The sequence below is a fragment of the Manihot esculenta genome, chromosome 18 (genome assembly GCF_001659605.2).
Source record: "Manihot esculenta cultivar AM560-2 chromosome 18, M.esculenta_v8, whole genome shotgun sequence".
Taxonomy (NCBI): Eukaryota; Viridiplantae; Streptophyta; class Magnoliopsida; order Malpighiales; family Euphorbiaceae; genus Manihot; species Manihot esculenta.
Window position 1 is genome coordinate 7,166,523 of NC_035178.2, and position 24,830 is coordinate 7,191,352.

The following is a 24,830-nucleotide window of genomic DNA, read 5'->3' on the forward strand; positions in this document are numbered from 1 at the left end:
GAAATCTAGATTGAACATGGACAACCTACTTGTCTGAGTGTGCAGATCCAGAGTATAAAATAACAACAATGGCAGGGGAAGATCAAACGTCAGATTTTTTTTATGGATATAAGCTCTGTAAATTTTGTAAATTGAGAAAAACAAAAACTCGGTTAATTTTAAGAGCATACATTTTTTGTAAGGTGAAAGAGGGGACTGCAAACTGACCTATTAAGCTCGCCGATTCAAATTCAAACCTTACACTAAAGCCATTTAGTTACAAAAATGTTCTTTATGGATTTTCCACAACTATCAGGGCCTTGATTTAACATACAGAATTTACCTCTTCTCACCACATAAACATCTAGCAGCTTGTAGAGCAAAATATGTGAGGATGATGTCAGCACCAGCCCGTCGAAGACACATCAGAGACTCCATCATCACCCTTTCTTCATCAATCATTTTGAGAACTCCACCAGCCTTAATCATTGAGTATTCACCTGATACCTGGTTCGAGAATTAGGGGGAAAAACCATAGAAATAAAGAATCAATATAACAGGAAATACAAGTAGGATGTAGTACAACACTGTATATGAAGGTAGTCTTTGCAAGGAAACAAATACTATAACAAAGAAATTGGTGTAAAGTACATGTACTCATGGACTCTAACTCAATGTATTGCTTTGACTATTAACTCGGAAAGATTAATCCCAAAGTGATCTTCCTACTCATAGTTATCACAGGTGGCCATCTTCCTATTGAATACAAACCCAGACATTTGATATAGGCAACGGACAGCCAACCTTGTGCTTAGGGAATAACCAAGACCATGGCAATATGCTATATTTGCAACCTATCTTTCAATCTAATTCTGCCCAACAAACTTGACAGGAAGATAGTTAGGGTGAGCTATACATATTCTTCTCCTCCATATAGCTTTGTTCCGGGACAAAATGCACGTGTGCAGAAGGTACTAAACCAAAACATAGAATTCAAAATTTTATCATGTGCCTGAGCCATATAGATTCAACTGCTATTCACATTTCTTATTTTACAGGCAGAGATAAGCAGTGGCATGAGCTATACAGTTCAACAGGCTTAAGATCTGTAGTAGGAAGACTAACAATCAGTTCTGCAGGCACAAATTACAATGGTTTAAGATAAAGATAGAGGGCACCAAGAAAAGGGGAAAAATTTAGGGGGGGAAAAATTTAGGGCTTTTTGTCGAAGTAGAGGGACTTAAAAAAGATATTTTCCAGACAGGGGTGAGAAATTTTTTTTGTAAAAGTGCGGTGGGTGTCACTGTGTTAGAATTTTCAGCATCTGTCGCCGACCAGTGGCAGGCTGAAAAAAAAGGGTAATGCTGGTAGAGTTGTCTCTGCCAGCATTAATTAGTAATATATATATAAAATAAAATATAATTATATATATATTTTATTATAAATATATTTTTAGAATCATTGTTTTTAGTAATATGATAAAATTTATCTAATAACATCTATATGATTTATATGATATAATGTAAGTAATAATTTTTTATATAATGTTATAAAAGTGGAGTGTATGCCCATTTCGCGATTCCTTGAATTTCTGAATAAGTAGGACTATTAAAAAAAAATCTAAAAATTTACAAATTTTCACATTGACATCCAAAATTTTAAATAATAAAATCGATTCTTTCATAATTGTTCCAATTTTAATGGTTAGCCTCAATTAATTTTGGTCAATATTTTTTTAATCTATCTGATAACCGCTGGATTTCTCTACCCTGGTCTGGGGCCAAGCCCACGACACCAGTCCATCATCTAGAGACCCTCAAGCCTCATCACATGCATCAAGTCCGGTCCACGCAATCTGGAGATCGAACTCCCATCAATCTCCTTTATCCGGCCGGCCTAGCTCTTTGGGCCCGATGAATAAAATCCTCTCTGGATTCAGCCCATATTATATCTTCCGGTCCGGCCCAGAATCAGGAAGAAGACCTACCCATCCTTCACTCGAGACCACCCGTACGCGCGTCCGGGAGAATCAGGGGTCGTTACGCATGGGGCAGCGATCTGATTTTCTCGTATGTCCATATCAACGCGACAGGGACAGGTGGCCCAATGACACACATTCTGTTACACGTCACTAGCAAACAAAAGAAAACATATAAAAGGAGAAACATTCTCCTCGAGGGATAAGCTTTTTTCCAATTTTACAGAACTCATTGTAAAACCCTATTTTTTGGATCTCAGTTCATCAATTGGCGCCGCCGTCTGTGGGAACGAAGGAGATCTTTTCATCACCGGAGTTCCACTCTAAACAAACCCACTGAGATCCACGATGGCTGATCACAATGAAAACAACAACCTTAACACTCCAAATGACCTGAGCTCTGCTCAAGAAGGGCAGCAGTTCTTCTTTTCCAGTCCCACAACACCAAACAATCAACCACCCATTCCTTTCAACCCCTTGCCAAGCTTGGCAGGGAATGCCTCCGCCGCTACCTTGTCCAACCAGGACCTCCAAACCATCGCCCTCCAACTACAAAACACCGCCCACTGGCTGGGGCAGATGATGCAGCAACGGGGCCTTAGCACCCCAGCAAACGTATTGCCAGTGGTAGTAGAGCCCCAGACCAATGAACCTCAACCTACTCTCAACCATCCCCAAACAGTTAGCCTCGAAACCGGAGAAAGGGGGAGAAGAGCCGGGGAAGAGGAAGAACCGGAGGCCAGAGTTCATGGAAGGAGGGTGAGAGAGATGATTAAGAACGATGAAGTCGATAGTTATTCCGCCGGAACAACCGGAAGGATAGGGAGCGAGACGTGGGAGGAGGAGTGTCGCCAGGAGAAGAAGCCCAAGCAGGAAGCGGAGAGTGTAGACCAAAAGTTGCAAAAAATGAGAGAGCAGCTTTTGACAGAGTTAGGGGCGAAGGACCCCAGCCAAACTCTTCTGCCTACCTCCTCACCCTTCTCAACATGGGTGCAACAGGAGACCGTTCCTAAGTAGTTTATGATGCCGCCTATGGCCACATATGACGGAGCTGGGAACCCCCGGGAGCACGTCTTGAACTATAAGAATTTCATGGAGCTGCAAACTCTTTCAGATGCCTTGATGTGTAAGGTATTCCCTACGACGCTCTCAGGGCCAGCACGGGTGTAGTCCAACAGCCTTGAAGCTGGAAGTATTAGCAGTTTTGGAGATCTGACCACTCGCTTCATCAGCCGATTTATCGCCGGAGTGCCCGCAGATAGGAAGAGAGTTACCTGGAGACGGTCAGGCAGAGGAGAGACGAATCACTCAGGGAATACATCGCTCGTTTCAATACGGAGGCCTTGCAAATTCCCGAACTCTATGAGGGAAGGGCTGTAGAAGCCATGCAGAAGGGGACGACCTCGGCCGAGTTCTTTGGTTCATTAAGCAGGAAGCCTCCGACCTCATTGGCCGAACTGATGAAGAGGGCTGAAAAATACATAAGGCAGGATGATGCCTTGGTGACGAGTAGGTTCGCCAGGGGAGCGACCGGAAGTCGATAGTTATTCCGCCGGAACAACCGGAAGGATGGGGAGCGAGACGTGGGAGGAGGAGTGTCGCTAGGAGAAGAAGCCCAAGCAGGAAGCGGAGAGTGTAGACCAAAAGTTGCAAAAAATGAGAGAGCAGCTTTTGACCGAGTTAGGGGCGAAGGACCCCAGCCAAACTCTTCTGCCTACCTCCTCACCCTTCTCAACATGGGTGCAGCAGGAGACCGTTCCTAAGAAGTTTATGATGGAGCTGGGAACCCCCGGGAGCACGTCTTGAACTATAAGACTTTCATGGAGCTGCAAACTCTTTCAGATGCCTTGATGTGTAAGGTATTCCCTACGACGCTCTCAGGGCCAGCACGGGCGTAGTCCAACAGCCTTGAAGCCGGAAGTATTAGCAGTTTTGGAGATCTGGCCACTCGCTTCATCAGCCGATTTATCGCCGGAGTGCCCGCAAATAGGAAGAGAGTTACCTGGAGACGGTCAGGCAGAGGAGAGACGAATCGCTCAGGGAATACGTCGCTCATTTCAATACGGAGGCCTTACAAATTCCCGAACTCTATGAGGGAAGGGCTGTAGAAGCCATACAGAAGGGGATGACCTCGGCCGAGTTCTTTGGTTCATTAAGCAGGAAGCCTCCGACCTCATTGGCCGAACTGATGAAAAGGGCTGAAAAATACATAAGGCAGGATGATGCCTTGGTGACGAGTAGGTTCGCCAGGGGAGCGACAGAGAAGGGGAAAGTACCGGAGGAAGGGAGGCCGGAGAGGCACGAGAAAAAGCATGGCAAGAGGCTTGAGCCTTACAGACAATCCTAGGAGCGAAGGGACCAAAGACCTCACCCTCCTCGGGTCTCAGAACAGAGGCCACTCCCTCCGTGGGTTCCAGAGACGCCGACCCCACTCAATGCCTCTAGAGCCGAAGTGCTCATGGCTGTCCAGGGCAAGGAGTTCCTCCAATGGCCCAGGCCTATGAAAACGGACGCGAACCAGCGAGATCCTGACAAATATTGTCAGTACTATCGTACGCACGGCCACGACACCAATAATTGCTTCCAGTTAATCACAGAGATCGAGAGACTGATAAAAAGAGGATACCTCAAGAACTTCGTGAAGAAACCGGAGGGACAGAGGCCTCAGCCCAATCCGGCAGCCCAAGCGCCAAGGAGAGCGGGAGCTGGACCAGTGAATGATGGGTCCAACGGGACCATCAACATGATTGTTGGGGGGAATAGGAGGTCGGATGAGCTGAAGAGGGAAGAAGAGGAGTCGGGAAGGAGAAAGCAATAGCGCCGAGGTCATGCAGGTCGTCGAGCACTCTCCAGTGGCCATCACTTTTTCTCCGGAGGATGCTCAGGGTGTTCAGATGCCCCACGATGACGCTCTCATCATTGAAGCCGTCATTCACAACTACCGAGTTAAGAAGATCTTAGTGGATGACGGGAGCAAGGTGAACCTGTTGCCCTACCGGGTTTTCCAGCAAATGGGAATCCCCGAGGAGCAGTTAGTCCGGGATCAAGCACCAGTCAAGGGGATCAGAGGAGTACTAGTGCCCGTGAAGGGGAAGGTAAAGCTGGCTATCACCTTAGGCGAGACGCCAAGAACTCGCACCCGTTATGCGGTGTTCTTAGTGGTCCAACTCCCATTGAGCTATAACGCAATCCTGGGGAGACCTGTGCTGTTTGACTTCGAGGCTGTCACCAGTATCAAATATCTGGCATTGAAGTTCCCAACGGAGGCAGAAGTGGGAGTAGTCTAGGGAAACCAGGAAGAGGCAAGAGCAGTGTACTTAGCCACAGTGGCAGAGCCGAGCTCGGCAGCAGAGAGACTCAACTCAGAGGTGCTAGAGGTCAAGGATGAGGAGAGAGAAACCAGAACAGAGCCGGTCGAGGAACTGGAGACTTTTCCTTTATCAGAAGCAGAGACAGATAAGATCTTCAGTTTCAATGCCGGCCTCACTGAAGAACAAAAAACTGAAGTCATGGCCCTGATCTAAGGTCACGCATCGAGCTTCGCTTGGAAGCCTTCTGATATGCCCGGGATTGACCCTAAAGTGATGACCTATAAGCTGAACGTCCTCCCCGACGCCAGACCGGTGAAACAGAAGAAGAGGGTGGTAGGAAGGGAGAAGCAACAGGCCACCAGGGAGGAAGTACAGAAGTTAGAAGAGGCAGGCTTTATTAGGGAAGTTATGTACCCGCAGTGATTGGCAAATCCTGTATTAGTCAAAAAAGCCAATGGCAAATATAGGATGTGCATAGATTTTACTGACCTGAATCAGGCCTATCCTAAAGATTGTTATCCCCTCCCTGATATTAATAAAATGGTCAACTCTACGGCCGGTTTCGATTACATGTCTTCTTTGGATGCTATGTCTGGCTATCATCAAATCCCAATGGACAGGTCGGACGAAGAAAAGACTTCATTCATAACAGAAGATGGGACCTACTGCTACAAAGCCATGCCCTTCGGGCTAAAAAATGCCGGGGCAACATACCAAAGACTGATGAACAAAATCTTCAAAAGTCAGATCGGCAGAAACGTAGAAGTTTATGTAGATGATATGGTGGTCAAAAGCCCAACTTTCCAGCAGCACATGATAGATCTGAGGGAGGTATTTGAGGTGTTAGAACAGTATAGAATGAGGCTGAACCCAGCGAAGTGTGCCTTCTTCATCAGAGGAGGAAAGTTCCTGGGATACATGGTGAATGGGAAAGGCATCGAGCCCAATCCAGAGAAAGTGGAAGCTATACTGAATATGCCAGAGCCGACCTGTGTAAGGGATGTTCAGAGACTGACTGGGAGAGTAGTGGCATTAAATCGCTTTATGTCCAGGTCGGCAGAGAAATGCTTGCCATTCTTCAAGAAGTTGAGGAAAGTACCAAACTTCAAATGGACGGAAGACTGTCGAGAAGCTTTCAAAGAGCTCAAAGGCTACCTCAGCTCGCCCCACGTGCTCAATAGCCCCTTGGAAGGAGAAGAACTTCTGATATACTTGGCAACCTCTGAACAAGCAATCAGTGTTGTATTAGTAAGAGTAGATGAAGGAGAACAAAAGCCAGTGTTTTACGTCAGCAAGGTGCTTAAGGATGCCGAGGTCAAATATCTGAACATTGAAAAGGTGGCGTATGCTCTGTTGTTAGCAGTCCGGAAATTTAGGGTCTATCTGGAAAGCCATCAGGGTGTAGTAATGACAGACCAACCTCTGAAGAAGATTCTGTGCAGGCCGGAAACATCAAGTCGGATGCTCGCTTGGTCCATGGAGATTAGTCCTTACTACTTAGAGTATCGACCTCGGACTACTATAAAATCTCAGGCCCTTGCTGACTTCATAGCAGAGTGCTCATTCAACGAAGAACAGGGAGAGTCATCTTCTGAAGCGTCGAGGAATGGGAGAGAAGGAGAGCCTTTCCAAGAATTCAACTGGAAGTTGTATGTAGACGGAGCATGAAGTGCCGGGGGCAGTGGCGCCGGAATAATGCTGAAGGGACCTGAAGAATTTAAGGTCTGCTGCGCCCTACGCCTGGAATTCAAGGCCTCCAATAACGTGGCAGAGTATGAAGCCCTAATAAATGGAATGCTGGTGGCAATGGAGGTAGGGGCAACCGACCTCGAAGTGAATAGTGACTCCCAACTGGTGATCAATCAGGTAACGGGGGCATATCAGGCCAGAGATCCAACCATGCAGAATTACCTAGCAAAGGTAAAAGCTATAGAAACCGAGCTCAAGGGTCGGGGAGCCATCGTCAAATACCAAAGAATATCTCGAGAAGAAAACGAAGAAGCAGACCTGCTTAGTCGGTTATCCAAGGAAGAACTAGAACAGCTCCTTGATGAAGTATACATACAGCATGTCAGTACACCTGCTTTTAATAAATCAGCCACTGTGTTGCAGGTAGAACGAAGCCAGACCTGGATGACCCCGTACCTGGAATATCTGGAAAAAGGAAAGCTCCCTGAAGACAAGGATGAAGCCAGGAAGATAGCAGCTCGTGCTGCTAATTACCAAGCAGTGAGGGGGACCTTGTACAGAAGAGGGAAGTCCAGCCCATGGCTCCGGTGTGTGAGTCCGGAGGAGGCAATAAAGGTGATGGAAGAGATCCACAGAGGAATGTGCAGAGCTCACGAAGGAGCAGGAACACTGGCTAATAAAATATTCAGGCAAGGGTACTACTGGCCCACTGTCAAAAAAGAGGCAGAAGAGTTCGTCCGAAAATGCGATATATGCCAGAGGTTTGCCAACGCCATCAATATCCCAGCCACTCCTCAGTCCAGCATATCCAGCCCGTGGCGGTTCTCACAATGGGGAATAGACATCCTGGGACCCTTTCCCAAAACCACAGGGTAGAAAAAGTTTGTAGTGGTGGCTGTGGAGTACTTCTCAAAACGGCCAGAGGTGGAGGCAATTCCCACAATCACAGCCCGCCAGATGATAGATTTTGTATGGGGGCACATCATCTGCAGATTTGGCATACCCAGAGTACTCATCTCAGACAACGGCAGGCAATTTGACTGCAGCACCTTCAAAGCGTTTACGGCAAACATAGGTATATGGCACAAGTTCTCCTCAGTAGCCCATCCTCAGACCAACGGTCAAACAGAGGTCACCAACAGAGCAATCCTCCAAGGATTGAAGAAACGGCTGGATGGGGCCAAGACGAACTGGGCGGAAGAGCTCAACAGCATCCTGTGGGCACTCCGAACTACCCCCAGAACGTCCACTAAAGAAACGCCCTTTGCACTCGCTTTTGGCACAGAGGCCGTAGTCCCAGTCGAGCTGCAAATCCCCACTCATCGAGTCCAATTTGCTAACGAGAGCACTAACGAGGACAAATTAAGGAGCAACCTGGATGCTCTCGAAGAGGTTAGGGAGGAAGCTCTAGTCCGAACTGCCGCTTACCAACAACGGGCAGCTAGCTATTACAATCAAAGGGTCAGGGAAAGAAGCCTAAAGGTGGGAGATCTAGCCCTAAAAAACCTGGAGGCTACGGGAAAAAGAGCGGCAGTAGGCAAGTTGGCACCGACCTGGAAGGGCCCTTTCAGAATAGCAAAAGTAATCAAGCCGGGAGTATACCGAATTGAAGATATACAGGGAAACCCTGAGCCCCATGCCTGGAATATCCAACACTTGAAAAAGTACTTTCTCTGAGGTATCGTCAAATGTAAAAGACCTATTGTATCTTAAAGCACGAAAATAAAAAAGACGTTGATTATCGTCCTATTCATTATTTGTCTCTAATCACATTGCTTTCATGAAAGAAACAAAAAGAAAAATGAAACACGCATAAATACCCAAGACCTCAGTTGGGCAGATGGCCGAGCTCCAAAAGGCCCCCGACACCACAAAACCGGCTGAGATAACGAAGCGACAGTAAGGCCAATGAGCCCAAATCTTGCGCAAGACCTCAAAGAGGAGCAAAAACGGCCGACGGGATCACCAAGATCTCCCCGGAGCAAAAACAGCCAGGATCCCGTCAGATCTCCTGGAGCAAAAACGGCAAGGATCCCGTTAGATCTCCTGGAGCAAAAACGGCCAGGATCCCATCAGATCTCCTGGAGCAAAAACGGCCAAGATCCCGTCAGATTTCCTGGAGCAAAAACAGCCAGGATCCCGTCAGATCTCCTAGAACAAAAACGGCCGACGGAGTCTCCAAGATCTCCCCAGAGCAGAAATCGGCCAGGAGCCCTGGAACATAGCTCGTATAAGGCTTGACAAGAAATTAAGAAATTAAATATCGACTTCATAGTGAGGAAGACAAAATTCCGAACTCCTGAGCCCGTTGCACAGATAGCGCAAAAGCCTAAGCAATAAACAAAACTCCGAGCTCCTTAATCTGCTGACTGGATGACGACAAAAGCAAGAGACTTTGCCCACAGCTCGGATCAACTCACAGTAAACAAACACTGAGCCAAAAAAAAAAAAAAAAACTCCCCATCCTAGTGGAGCATACAGCCCAGATCGCACCTAATGCCAAAGGGTTACTTCCAGCGGAACCAGCTATCCGAGCTCATAACCAGAAAGAGAGGTAAAATCGTCTAAAATAAAGCCGCGCTGTTACAAATCAAGTCTAGGGAGTTACCCCTCACCACTCATGTAATAAATGTTGAGGAGGTAAAGGGGCAACTCGAGAAGAAATCCAATGGCGTAAGCAGATAAGACCTCAGCTTTAATTCCTGTCAAATCAGAACTAAAAGCAAAAAGGCCAGCCCTGCTCATCACCTTTAAAGGTACATGATCTGACCTATTTTTATTAAGCAAAGGCTGTATGCCCGAGCTCATAGTAACTGAAAAAGCTTACAAATAAGAATGCCTTAGTGAAACAGATAGATTCATAAGTCAAAAGTCAGTCAATTGAGAGAATTTTAGTTCTGATGGGCTTGACAAGCAAAGTAAATGAAAATGACATTTCATTCAAAGAAAAAGAAGATTTACAGTCTAATCACTCACTCTACTAAAAGAAAAACTATCCTCAAAGGACTTATATGCCTAGGCACATTATCATCTACATTTACATCACTATTACCTACACTATTCTCTTAGCTGTCAATTCAGGAGAATCTTTACAGATCGGAAGATGAGCTTCACAAGTCTGCTGGACCCCCCCCTTTTTAGCTCGGCGGACTCCTTATACTCCCTTAGACGCTCCTTACACTCCAGCTGAACTCTGTCTCGTTATCATAGGAGAACTGAACAAGTTGATACCCACAAACATCTCTCACTATTCCATCATATGTTGTGTGTATATCACGCATGAAAAACATAAGTCTTCGAGTTAAAGTCCCAGGAAGATCAACATTGTCGACTGGTTACTGAATGAACAAAACATTCCACGGGAAAATTGACGAGGCATTCTGAAGGGCAATGGAACAAGTGAATGTTGCAAATCTACACACATACTATGTTGGACTAATTTTAGCAGATTACCCATGCTTCCTGATTTAAACATAGTCACTAATGCATTGTCCTCACTTGCATATTTGTAAGCTAAACTTTGAATATCACGAAACACATGTTTGAAAGCAGCAACAGAAGCTCGACTGAGTACAGCAAATCTCTGTTTCTCATAGCACAAGCGCCCTATATCAAAATCCTGACACGAGCCCGCCATGAGCTGCTTTGTGTTACGTGTGTGAACTGCATCTTGTATTCCACAATAAATCTCAGAAATCATGTTATTCCGTGAGTTTGAGTTAGGAGCAGACATCAGGGGCACCACGGGAAGCTTCTCCTTCTCCCCGAAAGGAAGAAAAGCAGGAGCCGGTCTTCTAAAAGCCCAAGACTTCTTTGAAACGCGAACCAGGACAAGCACTTCGGTGGGGATGGGACGCTTGCCCCTGACCTTCTCCACTACACCCCCATCATCTACAAAACTGAGTTCCCTATCCTCGGTGGCTGGGCTGACCTTGGAAAGGACCCCATGGACACTCCCCACAGAGGCGATCTCAGTCCTGCTTGCAAGGACCCCCATCTCAGCTGTGGAGGCCTCGAGTCTCCCTCCAGAAGCATCGCTAGAAGGGGGGGCAGGCTTCGCTCCCGTCAACCCGAAGTCCTCGCTTGGCTTTGAAGTCCGAGGGGACCTGAGAGCTTGAACAGCTAGAGCGGTTAAGACCGACCTGTCGATACCTGACGGCCTTGAAGATCCGGCACCTTGAAAGCTCGACTCCGGAGCTTGGGCAAGAGCAGGAGGAGGAGATCGGCCGGACGACCTAGACGATATGACTTCGACCACTTGTTGGGTAACCCACCCCGCCGATCGCCCTACTAGGAGGGCGTCCGAGGCAACGTTCAGACTCCCTCTGGGCAGCGTAAGAATTTTAGGGGGCTTAACCTGATCTATCTTCATCTTAGAAGCTGCAAAAAATCCAAAACCGGGGCAAGTCAAAACGACTCTCAGCAAAAATCACAAAAGCAAGATTAAAACAGACATCCATGAGAGACAAAATAATAAAATTTCTGGCTCGCCTCGACCAGCCCAAAGAAGGTATCGAACAGACGCCCTGTGGATGTAAATCCCCTGCTCAGACAGATAGAGTCGGAAGAAAGCATGAAGAGAATAAAATTAGGGATCAGCATTCGAGGAGCAATCTCGAAATATTAGAAAACCTCGTGAAAGAAAGGAGATAAGGGAAAGGGTATATCATACTCTTTCTGCCTAACAAAGAAAACTGAGCTCGCGTCTTTCTGAGGATCAATTATACTGAAGGTATGTGGATCAGGAAGAAAGATCATCTCATTCCGGTGAGGGTCCCGAAGGTAAAAAGGGAGGCGATATCAAGATATACCCTGAGAATGAGGTTTTTATGCTGAACGAAGCGGCGCTAGACTCTAGACTAGCGGTACCAGGACCCTTAAAAGCTATTCATGGGAAAGGAAGAAAACCGTACCTTGAAGATAAAAGCAGGAATGCGAAGATGGCAGCATGCACGAGGAACAGAGGAAAGCCAGAAGTGGAAAAAGATAGAGAGGATTCGAAAGTCAAAATGACAATTAGGTGAAAGGGTGTTATGAAGCAAGCTGCATATAAACAGGCGCGGTCATAATGATTCTTGGTATTTACCCCCTCATCAGTCGGGCAATAACTGACGAGAAGGTAAAGGGGCAATTGATGACCGTTGGATTTCTCCACCCTGGTCTGGGGTCAGGCCCACGACACCAGCCCATCATCTAGAGGCCCTCAAGCCTCATCACATGTATCAAGTCCGGTCCACTCAGTCTGGAGATCGGACTCCCATCAATCTCCTTTATCCGGCCGGCCTAGCCCTTTGGGCCCGATGAATAAAATTCTCTCTGGGTTCAGCCCATATTATATCTTCCGGTCCGGCCCAGAATCAGGAAGAAGACCTACCCATCCTTCACTCGAGACCACCCGTACGCGCGTCCGGGAGAATCAGGGGCCGTTACGCATGGGGCAGCGATCTGATTTCCTCGTACGTCCATATCAACGCGACAGGGACAGGTGGCCCAATGACACACATTCTGTTACACGTCACTAGCAGACAAAAGAAAACATATAAAAGGAGAAACATTCTCCTCGAGGGATAAGCTTTTTTCCAGTTTTACAGAACTCATTGTAAAACCCTATTTTTTGAATCTCAGATCATCACTATCTATCATGTATTATTATTTTAAAAATCTATTGAATAAAAAAATTTAAACATTTCTGTTAATTTATATTTATACTTAAAACTTTAAATTTTAAATAATAAAGTCAAATCTTTTCAATTTATCACAATTATAATCAATAGAATTAAATTAAACCTGAAAAAATTAATTATAAATTACAATATATAGTTCCTAAGGTTTTGTTTAACTAATAAAACATACAAGATACTGCCATTTGTGAATGTTCACTGGACTGCCGAAAACCTATTCAGATAATTCATGTGGTTTAAATAAACGGGTCTCAAATCTAATTAAATTTTAAAAACAACATATGCTATCAGATTATTAGATTTAAAAAAAAAATCATGAATTTCAGGAATGCAGTTCCTGGTTCACAGTTTTGCAAGTCCCTCCACAAGTATGAATGGGAAGTTCTTCATAAGGCTTTTATCATTTTCTAATTTATTTTTTTTCCTGTATAAGATTATATTTTTAAAAATAATAATTGATATTACACCAGATAGTTAAATTTGAGACTCGTCTATTCGAACCTTCTAAATCATCTCTACAGGTTTTCAGCATAACAGTGGACATTCGTAAATGGCAATGCCTCAAGATATTCGGAGAACCGGAAATTCATTCCACTTTTGTAATATTCTATGAAAAATTACTACTGACATTATATTATACAAATTCTATAAATATTATTAAATAAATTTTATCATACTAATAATAATAATTATAAAATATATTATATAATATGTATATACTATACCTTGCTGTTGGTATACTGAACTCTGCCAGCATTAACTATTATTTCACCCGCCACAGGTGCTGAAAATTCTGACACTCACCCCGTCAAAAAAATTTTCTCTAACCTAGTTTGGAAAATAACTTTTTGAGTCCCCCACTTTGACAACCCCCCCCCCAAATTTTAGTTGAGCCTGTAACATTGGAAAAGAAAATCAGATTGTGCAAATAAATAAGTGAAATTTGTTACCTGATATGCAGCAATTGGCAAAGGAGATTTATCTCTGAGAAGCCTTATAATATCCAAATAGGGAAGACCCGGTTTCACCTAAGGTTCAAATCAAAGCAACTTCAGCGGGATAGGAAGATCTGCCATCAATTGACAAGCTCCAAAAGAAGTAATACAAACCAGAAGGATATCAGCTCCTTCAGACTCATCTTCACGAGCCTCAATCAGAGCCTCTCTGTAATTTGCTGGGTTCATCTGATAACTTTTGTTACAAGCCAAATCAATATATAAAAGTGAGCATCAGAAACACGTCTTTACATAATTTTCCATACATTTTACTTAAATGGACTACATACGTCTTTTTGTCTCCAAATCGTGGATTTGAGTCCAGTGCTTCTCGGAATGGACCGTAAAATGAACTAGCATATCTGGGATTGACACAACAAATAGCATTTGACATAAAATTCACTAACGTGGCCAAAAGATAGCAAAGCTGTCTATCAAAATTGCTTCATTAAAATTACTTTGCTGTGTAGGACATGATAGAAACATGATGAAAGCCTTCTGCATCTAGAGCTGTCCGAATTGCTCCAACACGGCCATCCATCATGTCACTAGGACTAACAACATCTGCCCCAGCTCTGGCCTGTTTATAGAAGAAACAGCATAAAAAAAAAAGGTCACAGAAGCAACAATTCATAGCAATGCAAGAAACTAACATGCAATAAAGGATGTTAGAAACCACCGGTGGGGATACTAATTTATCAGTAATCTACCAGAATGAAGGAGCCAATATTCATCGGCTACATGCAATTTGAAGTGCTCAAACCACCATTTACTCCAACTCATATTAGGCATTCAAATTAGAGATATAGCAGATTTTGAGCACTTCCATCACCAACCTCAGTTGAACTATTATGCATCAAAAAGAAGCCATTGATATCTTCAGAACAATAAAAGAAATACTTATATTGATTGGGATGATGAATTCTATGCAAAAATCATACAATAATTACCTGAGAAACAGCTTGTTTACATAGTTGATGCACTGTTTCATCATTCATTATAACTCCTGCCAGGTGTTACAGACAGTAACCAGTAACTCAGTCCAAATCCACGTAACGTTTTTTCTTTTGAATAGAGTATGCAATGAACCACAACATGGAGACTTTTCCATAATGGTGATAAAAATGGAACAAGCATGTCCAGTTAATAAAAGCAAATCTCATTCTGATAATTTATGTAATTCAATAAGAAAAGAAGTATTGCCAGAGGCACCTAGAAGCTAAAGCTTTTCAATACTTGAATGGGACATGTAACATACAACTGTTTGCAATTTTATCATTTCTTTCAATTAATGATTTGACCATGGATCTGAAAATATAGTTTCTTTATGCATCTGTAACTGAACAAAGAGTCTTACCTTATATGAGATGACTTAAAATTATAATTAGACGGTAGTTGCATTAAATTTATCTCAGGGTTCATTATATAAACAATCATTTCATGTCAAGCTAGAAATATCCACCATTCATGCATACATAAATACATGTAAGCATACAACTGCAATTATCTAGGCCATAGCAGTATTCTGACATATGTATAGTAAGAAAACTAACATTATAGTTGCCAACTTTCTTTCTCTACCTTTTTAAACAGACTATGACAATTCTTAAATCAGACCGTCATTCTTTTCTTTCAAACAAAATGTCAACTGTTGAAATATCAAATCTCTCTCTCTCTTACCGTCTTCTCTGACAATACCATCATGCCCATCAGAGGAGTAAGGATCCAGAGCAACATCAGTGTAAATAACCTATGAAACGGCAGAATAGATCATTACATCCACACACAGTCACTGCAGCCTAAACATGCTATTACTTTTAATTTTAAAGATATAAAATTGAAAGATTGAATAATTTGACCTACAAGATCGGGATATTTGTCCTTCAACAACCGTATTGCTCGAGGGACTAGACCATTATCATTGTATGCTTCGTCACCTGTGGGGGACTATTAAGGAAGAACCAGACACATAAACCATTCTAGAAAACAGGAGCAAATCCAGAAGTTCTACAAGAAATAAAAGAAGAAATCATAAGGAGAAATGAAGAATAAATACCTTCAGGGCATCTGGAACTTTGGGGAAGAGCACAATGCTGTTCACACCAACATCCCGAGCCTTTGCTACCTGTATGAGACACTGCCTAAATTAAATCTGCATTGCAATTAAATATATTATGCTTGAGATGCATGAATATATATATCACCAGTTTTTCATTTTGGGTATGATTGTCCTGTTATAAGAAAGGAAAAACACATCTACATGGTAAAGGTGTTTCACTAATTCAAATAGGCTTTAGTGTCCTTCTTGTCACTTCAAATAAAGGTTTCCACAAGCAATATACAAGAAAATAGAACCAAAAAATGGCATGGAGTTCCTGCAAGCTATTCATGACAGAAAAAGATTTCACTAGAAAAAAGTGATTCAGTTAAATTAAATGTTGTGTTGCCTGCCAGCCATCTGAACTTATTTGCATGAGATGGGCTGACTGCTGAGGCATAGCAATTATGAATATTAATTTAACACTACTATATTTGCAATTTTTTTCTTAATCAAGAATGATGTCAGAAAGTTAAGCTATTGCATATCACCTCTTCCACAAGTCCATGTCTCCACCCAAGCCTGTAACATCCAGGCATTGCTCCAATAGGTGTGTCCTCCTCACCTGTCAAGCCCATAAAAATTAAAAAGTGAAAAAAATCATAGAAAATAATACAGAAGCATTTATAAAAAATGAAAAAATTTTAATGGAAACAGGAACAGAAATACAAAACAAATGGCCATATTAATGCCAACCTTCATGAATAAAAAGTGGATAGACAAAATTTGCAGGCGATAAATTAGTTTCCTGGAATGATGCTCTCAATGCAGGTGACTTGCGATTACGACGAGGACGCCTGCTAAGTGGCTGATACCAACCATGATCAACAATCAAGGTGCGGGTAAAAGTGTGCACATAAATTCTTAGAGCAATTTTCATTGGAATCACCAGAACATCCATACCATAAATATTAATTATTAAAAAAAAAAATCACATTCATTAGCTAATCTAAAGTCACGAACTAAACGATTTAAAAATATTTGCAATATCAAATCCTCTGACCAATCGCAAGGTAAGGAAACAATATCTACAGAATGTGGAAAGGGGAAAACTCTTTAAGGATCAACAAATGCTAAAAAAATTTGGCAATGACCAAATAACTAAATTCAGTAATGAAACTCAAAAAAAAATTATGTAAACGCGACACTCACAAGCAAAGGAACCACAGGAGTTCCGGCTGGTGCAGCAGGCTTAGGCGGCACAGGAGGCGCCTCGGGCACATTTCCGGCCACGACAGCGGCTTCACATTCCGCCTCACTGAGCCCCAACTTCTTAGTAAGCCCATCATGCGGTTCACTTGCCCTCACGATCAAAACACGCTTGGAAGCTGTCTTGACTGAGGTCTTACCACCATTGAATCTCAAATTGTTAATGGTTGGCTTTAAACCGACGTAGTTCTTGCAACCCAAACCCTTCACTGAAGGCACAGTAGAGGGAGCATTGAAGATTGGTGAAGCCATAACTGTAGATAAATAATAAATTGGATTAAGTTCTCGTGATTAACTTCTAATGTTCCTCCAAGGATCCCAAAGGAGCTCCATATCAAAAATTTCTAAGCAACCAAACAGAAAGAAAGTCAAAATGTTGGAAATTGAATCAAGTATGAAACCGTGAAAAGATTTTCGCGGGAAAGTTGAGGAAAATAACAGGAAACAATGAGAACCAAACATTAAGAAGGAAAAAAAAAACAAAGATTCATACCTTGGATGGGGGAGGAGCCGTAGGATGAGAGTGAGAGATGAGAGTGAGAGAAAGGGGCTAATCTATCTGATCCGAAGGGGATAGAGAGGGAAGCCAATAGGAAGAGCTGAGATTGCTGAGGATGTCGACAGAGGATAGTCGTCCCTGCCCCACTTTGACAAGGACAACTGGGTTTAGGTGGAAACGTATTTGCCCTTTTTACCCTCACACTCGCTTCTTCGTCGCCATTAGCTTCTCTACAAGACTTCAACTTCAAGGGCTGTTTTTGTCTTCTGATAAATTTGTAGCTTACATTTTTTTTTTCTACATTTTTTCACAACCATATGATGATACGTCGGGCATGCAAGAATTTACTTTAGGGAAATTTCGTAATCTGTCGTATTGAAAAGTATATAAAATATTATGGAGATTTTAAAATAATTTTTTAATTTTAATCATTAATTATTTTAATGTTAAACAAACTCATTAATTATCATTTAATTTTATAAAATTATCTATTAATTAATTCTTTTATATTAAAAATATTTTAAAATTTTAATAATATTTTAATATATTTTTTAAAATTAAAAAATTTTGTATATAAAAAAATCAAATAATAATTCTCCCTTTATTTTATGACCAAAGTTGATTGTAATATTGAATTAAGCATTTGAACTTCGAAACAGAGGCAAATTATTATTATTATTATAAGATTATTGATAAAAATTAAAAAAATAAATAATAATAATAATAATTTTTTAAATATATTTAATAATAAAAAAGAAAAACTTGATAATTTTATAAAATTTTAAATAACGATGGAGTGTAATTGATCAGATATTAAAATAATAGAGTTTAATTAATAAATAATCGTATATATTTAATAATTTTATTTCTGTTTGGATAATATCTCTTTTGTTTAATGAAATTTTATTAATACAATCCGTAATTTTATTTTTTAAAAAAAAATAAACATGAAAGCAACAATTTCATTTAATTCAATGAAAACCAATTAAATGAAAACCATATACGATGCCATGCCCACAAATAAACCATGCTACAAACTCCAAAACCAAATTTAAATTCAAATATTTAAAGGTTTTTTTTTTTAAATAGAAATATTTAAAAGTTTAACATTTCTTTTTGAAATAATTCATTTTAAAAAAAAATATTCAAACATATTTTTGTAAAATCAAACATATTATTTCCAGAGCCCTCCGGTTGGTAGCAAACTATAGCACCACACGAGCCAAACCTACTCCAGCTAGTGAGGGAGAGACGAGGTGTCTCCTCTGCTCAATGCTCGCATAAACCTGAGGACTCATCAAAGAAAGCAGCAACCTTTGCTTCTTTCTCACGCTCGATTTAGTTGTCTGTCGCCAATTCTCACTTGGACGGTTTGAGAAAATCTTTTGACAACCAAACACCGTTAAATTCTTGAAAGGGACATTTAACCTTCACATTATTTGAAAGAAAGCACCATTGCCAGCCAGCCAAATACCACAAGCTCCTAGAATGGGATTCTTAGCTTCCAATTTACTGGAAACGAGTCGAGCAACCAACGTTCCTAGAACTTGGATTACTTGCGTACTCAGCGTCTCTTTAAACAGCGTGCCTTCCACAAGAAGATAAAACTTGTTCTATGCCAGGGGAAGCATTTGGCATGGAAAATGACGGATCAGAGTATCTAAGGGTTGAACTAAAGACGAAAATCGAGAAAAATCATGTAAAATAATCCAGTAATAATTGAAAGGAAAACTCATCTAACTTCACGATTATCCTTTTCCATTTTTCTCCCTGACAACAAAGGGGCTAAGAAAACTAAATAATTTGATTATTCTGACATAACTATTAGTACACAGAAAACCCAAAATTGATACAAGATTTAGAGCTCATCCTTAGCCTTGGGCGATTCTTCTTGGGCAACTTTATCTTTATCCCGATTCTTTTCAATGAAGTCAATGATATCTTCTTTGGTCCTATCCCCTTCATATTGCACCAACTTTCCACTTGCTGACCTCAAGTATACAGTGGGGTATCCCTTCACGTCGAAAGTATCACTTGGGATATCATTTGCAGTTGCATCCTAAAGAGTGTCAAAAAGAAAATTTTGAATAAGCAATGTCTCTACTCCAAGAGTAATTTTTACGAAATTGCCACCATTATATGACCGGGTAGGCATTAACCAAAACAGAAGAGCACATCAAGTGTCACAAAAACATAAAATGCAGTTGGTCAAATTTTCATCTGAAATTTGAAAGTAATTTTATAGCATATGCCCGTAATATGTGCTGGTCCTCTTACAAACTAAGTGGCTTCCACATGGGGCTAACCTGTTTTGTGAGAGGACCAGGAAATAATCCCTCAATTCTGAATAATAACTATGATGGAAATATGAATTAAAGGAATAATGTTTCTTTAATTCCTCACTAGTCATACCTAACATAATCCACCCACCCCCAAAAAAGAAACCCCACATACAAGGCCAGACCTGGAAACTCGTAGCCAATCCAGCCCCTATAATATAAATGTACTATTAATTACTTCTGACACATTAATATGAAATGGCATACCCAATTATAACCAGTGGCAATGTATCTTTAAAGGGTTTGACCGCTTAAATGGGAATTAATCTCCATCAACACAACACTTGCACCCTTTGATGTAACAATACAACAAAATCCCCAATTGATGGTGCAAATGACAAGGAAAATGCTTCTGTTTGGATTATAGGTATGATAACATGAATAAAATCTTAGACATTAGAAACCTCAATGGTACAAAGAGAATCAGTTAGTGAGGTAGAGCACTTACAAGCTTTGCAATGACAACATCAGGATCACTTTGGTATGAAATGGCAACTTCCTCCAAGATTGGAGCCAAATTTTTGCAGTGTCCGCACCAAGGAGCATAAAACTCTAGAAGGACTGCAGAGTAAGACATCACAACATATTATGTGCAAGTCTAAAAATGTATCAAATAAACAGATGAAGAGAAAAAGATGCTTAATAAGAAATGCTCATAAAAATATTTTAGGAACTTTCCATAAGACTGATAAAAGTAATAGAGAAAAATGAAAGAGGGGGAAAAAGGTTTTTGGAGGCTTAAAAATTCACTAGCATCGCATTCAAAGTACTACAAATCAAGGACAGTCCACGAAATGCTGATATTCTATAAATGAGTGCATTTTTGTGGATGACAACCTATACAAGCAGAGCATTATCAAATAAATTTCAATGCGTAAGTGTTCAAACAAATTCACATGCTATAAACCATTAAAGCTATTGTCAAAGTACACAGAGCGTAACATCAGATCTTACAATATACTACAGGAAAATGAATTGATAATTATGTACTACATGAATATTTGGCCATACAAACCATTTTTTCCAGAGTTGATAACCATGTCCTGTAGACTATCAGCAACCACAACTTTCACAGGCTCATTGTTTACTTCAGGGATAGGTTCAGATTTCTTGTATGGCAGGACCTTGCCTTCCTGCATAGGTTTCAACAAATATATTCCTCATTCAGAGCATAGGGAAAAAAGAAACTTCACCAACCGGCTCTCACCTTAAAAGCAATAGAGCAACCATCCAAACACAAAAGTCAGAATATTGCTTTACCTGGTATTCCTTCACCCAAGGAGCAATATGATCAGGCTCCAATTTTGCCTTCAGGTACTTCTGTCCATCGTTAGTTTGAATGATGATGAGAGGCACTTGATCCTCTTTAACTCCAAAATACTGTTCAACCAAACAAAGTAGATGTTTTATGTGTGAACAGGAATTTTGAGCAATACACACAATGGGCTAGCAAACTGAGAACCTACTGACCTGGAAGGCACCTTGACTAGCCTCTACATCTCCCAACAAAAAAATTATGCCCTGTCCTTTGAATTGCTGGGCAGTTTCATGATATTTAGTTTTGAAAGAATCTGCAGCTTCATGACTGAAGTTGGTAAACAACATCGCCTGAAAATTTCAAAGTAATTTCTTTTAGATGATGCAAAATATTGCAGGGTAGAGAGCTAATGCAAAACAAGCATTAATACTAGATAAAGTAAGGGAGAAGGCATGAAAGATGCAGAGCGCAATCAGGAATACAAAGAACAATGCAAAAACACCCAGAAAAAAGTTTTCCCTGATCCTTTCATGTTTTATGCTGTACTAAGAATACACGTACTTAGCCTTGTTATATTTGAATGAAGATTTTTACCTACAAAGGAAGTGGGGAAATATATAATACAAACTATCAATATTGAATTTGGGTAGCACATGCAAAGAACAAGCACAGAACTAGCAGAGATGTGGCATTAATCACACCTATATACCTTAGCATCAGGACTATTGAAAAATTTGATAACAAAAGGATGATTGCTGGGGTCATTGTTAAAGAGAGTCACGACGGGAATGCTAGATTCTTCTACAAACTTCTCTAGGGCATCCACATTAAAGTCCTGCAAGAATGTAGCATTGTTAGAATAACTTTTTCTAAAATCACGAAAACAAATATTTTGAAACTGTTTTTATGGATGCAAGCACAACCTGATCACAATAAAAACATTGCAATACCTTAAAATCAACAAAGAGTTCATCAAATGGCTTGAACAGCCTAACGAGGGGCCCAGTTACAGATGATTCCCCACGAGGAAGGTGTTTAGCATCCAAGGTATGACCAAACTCATAGTCAGAGCGCAATTTCTCTGCAACAGCAATAAAGCTCTCAAACTCCTGTCCAGAGAACTTAGGGAACACTCCTACCTGTTAAAAAGTTCACTTGATATAAACATTGGGAAAATTGTCAATTAAAAGTAGCGACAGAAAGACAAAGCCAGCAATGTACGTACAATAACTATCTTTTTGTCACCAACGAAATTGCTAGCATCTTCTGCTGATTTTATTTCAACAGAAGCAGGGCCGCTTTGTTTCTTCAAATATTCAACAATGCCATCAGCATCACGAGGGCCTTTATATTCCTGAATTGACTTCCCCCCATTTCTCAAAATTTTGATAGTTGGGAATCCATTAACCTCATATTGGGTTGCAAGATCCTTGTTAGCCTCTTCATTGGCATCAATTTTGGCCAGAACAACTGGATGGTCATGACTATGCAAGATGGATGCAGCTTTCTCATACTATAAATAAGATTTGTCAGCTATCAAGCATATCATAATGATAGATAAATAAAATAATCACATGCTTAACTATGTTTAGATGCTCGTAGAAGATAAAATCATTACCTCAGGAGCAAGCTTCTTGCAGTGACCACACCTGACAGAAAACACAAGCTCAGAATTTCATCTTAACCATGGTTTGGTTAAAGGAATTTAAATGACCATCAATCAAAAGCCTAGGTAAAAAAGCCAAAACAGAATCTTCTGAAAATGCTATAACACTAAGTTAAAGTCACATGTCGAGAAAGGCCTGTTACAGTTCACAAACTTCTCTTCCAACTTTAGTATCATATACTCTAAACAATGCAGCATTCAGCTCTAAAAATAAATTAATTGCCCTCAAGATGCTCCAGTTAACTACTTAACTCTGCCCAAATCAAGCTCAACTTGGGCTTCGCCTTTGAATAGCTCAGCATTCAGGTTAAACATCATGGAAAAAAGTCACCTTTATTTTTGGTGCAGTAAAATTGCTAACACAAAAACAAATTACTCAGCAATATGCCTATCATAATGGTAGGGGCAGTGGTAGAGATGGTGGAGGCACAGTAAAAGCAGCAGCGGTGCACTGGTGGTCAATGGTGTTGGTCCATTGGCAGCATTAGTTAAATGATGGAGGGTGTCGCAGTTGACGTTAAAACAACTAAAAGCTTAAGTTTTTTCATGGATCAATTTTATTTAACACTTCAATCCCATATCAGACCTAAAAAATAGAATAGTCAAAGCAAAAACTCCCAAAATTCCTTCATTATATTAATGGCATGCATCATTTCCAGGTATAGATCCAAATTCAGATTACAATCAACTGGTCAAGACAACATAGGAATATAAATAAAAACATAAACACTTGATACCAATACGATTCACAATCTCCATCTCTAGCTTAATATACAAAACAAAAAAAAATCAAATTTAATTAAAGAACAGATCTCCAACAAATAAAAAACACACAGCTGAACAGAAAAAAAAAAATCTAAAAGCATATCGGTAGGGGGAAACTGATCTCACATAGGACCAAATTCAATGGATAACATTTAATCAATTAAAAGACAAAAACAATATCAAATTTCAATACCAAGGAGCGTAGAATTCGACGACGATGAAATCGTGCTTGCTAACAGTATCAGTGAAATTGGAGTGGTCCAGAGTCAAAACGAATTCCTTCTCTTCACTCTCCCCAGCTGAGATTGCTACAATTAGAGACACAACGAACATGCAAAACCAAATCGAACCCCTAGACGCCATTGCTGCAGCAAAGAGAGAGCAAGAGAGAGCTCTCGAATCTTATTTTGAATCTGTGTGTGAGGTTTTAGATTTCTGAGTCGCGTAGGGAATGGGTTTTTATGGACAGATGCGAGTTGGGGAGAGAACGAGACAAAACATGGTTCTATCACGTGACGCCCTCGGACCTATCCTCTCGAGTACGTTTTAAAGCTATACTCGCGCTCCATGTGGTGAAAGTCCACGTGGAACATTTTCATTGGGCAAGTCTCGTCAGACGCTGGTAAATTTTGGTAAGAGCAGTCTTCTAAGGTAAGTGAATCTCAGCTTAGATTTTATCGTCCTAGAGACTTAGGAGAGGGTGCGGCGCTGGTTCACAGAGTCGAAAAACCATGAGCATGATATGGTAGCCGTGAGCGTAATGCTTATGGTAGACAAACGAATAAAATTTTGACACGTCGCTACGAACTTGCCTCTCTTGAGCACGTGGTGGCGTTTTATTAGTAATATTTTTGTGCTTGGGTGTTGTTAAATTACTGTATCGTATTCGGATCTGTCATGTGCGGTTATGATCTGATGATCAGGCGATAGATAGTTTAGACCTTCACGTAAGAGTGGCTAAATGAACGGCTGACATTGAAGGAACAGGAATTTTGTTTAATAAAAAATAGAATTGGGAGAATCCCTAGCATCGACAATTCAGCATGATTTACGGGCGTGATGGTTTATCTATATGCCGTTTTCTTTAATTGAATTTATTTAATATATATTTTACTTTATATAGCAATAAATTTTTATAATTATCATATGAGTTAAACCTAAGTATGAGATTAAATATTACAAACTTGGATTGTAGAATAAAATTTTATATTTTATATAATAAAATATATTTAATGCTTTTGAATAAATAAAAGTTTAATCATTAATAAAGAGATCATAAGAAATTAGTTAATTTATTTTTAAATTAAGTTTTTTAATTTAATATAATTCTAAAATATATAAATAAAAAGAAAACACATATCTC

The 24,830-nt window shown here is 40.8% G+C and overlaps 3 protein-coding genes across 3 annotated transcripts; all 3 read right to left on the minus strand.

Annotated features, from left to right (window-relative positions):
* Positions 1 to 76: 76 nt before the first annotated feature.
* LOC110606158 (delta-aminolevulinic acid dehydratase 1, chloroplastic) lies at positions 77 to 17,587 on the minus strand. The gene is made up of 13 exons (XM_043953060.1): positions 17,434 to 17,587; positions 16,884 to 17,194; positions 16,428 to 16,539; positions 16,223 to 16,296; positions 15,690 to 15,758; positions 15,497 to 15,580; positions 15,314 to 15,383; positions 14,584 to 14,639; positions 14,092 to 14,213; positions 13,924 to 13,995; positions 13,748 to 13,829; positions 13,589 to 13,666; positions 77 to 486 (listed from the first exon to the last, which is right to left on the minus strand). The coding sequence occupies exons 2-13, from the start codon at positions 17,190 to 17,192 to the stop codon at positions 319 to 321; spliced, it is 1,296 nt and encodes a 431-aa protein (XP_043808995.1). The 5' UTR covers positions 17,193 to 17,194; positions 17,434 to 17,587; the 3' UTR covers positions 77 to 318.
* LOC122722383 lies at positions 9,026 to 12,644 on the minus strand. The gene is made up of 2 exons (XM_043953061.1): positions 11,871 to 12,644; positions 9,026 to 11,337 (listed from the first exon to the last, which is right to left on the minus strand). The coding sequence occupies exons 1-2, from the start codon at positions 11,905 to 11,907 to the stop codon at positions 10,259 to 10,261; spliced, it is 1,116 nt and encodes a 371-aa protein (XP_043808996.1). The 5' UTR covers positions 11,908 to 12,644; the 3' UTR covers positions 9,026 to 10,258.
* Positions 17,588 to 19,137: 1,550 nt separating the features above from the next.
* Positions 19,138 to 23,976, minus strand: LOC110606555 (protein disulfide-isomerase). Its single transcript, XM_021745411.2, has 10 exons — positions 23,661 to 23,976; positions 22,655 to 22,685; positions 22,262 to 22,549; positions 21,987 to 22,175; positions 21,746 to 21,871; positions 21,249 to 21,386; positions 21,039 to 21,158; positions 20,794 to 20,911; positions 20,227 to 20,339; positions 19,138 to 19,498 (listed from the first exon to the last, which is right to left on the minus strand). The coding sequence occupies exons 1-10, from the start codon at positions 23,828 to 23,830 to the stop codon at positions 19,298 to 19,300; spliced, it is 1,494 nt and encodes a 497-aa protein (XP_021601103.2). The 5' UTR covers positions 23,831 to 23,976; the 3' UTR covers positions 19,138 to 19,297.
* Between the last annotated feature and the right edge of the window lie 854 nt (positions 23,977 to 24,830).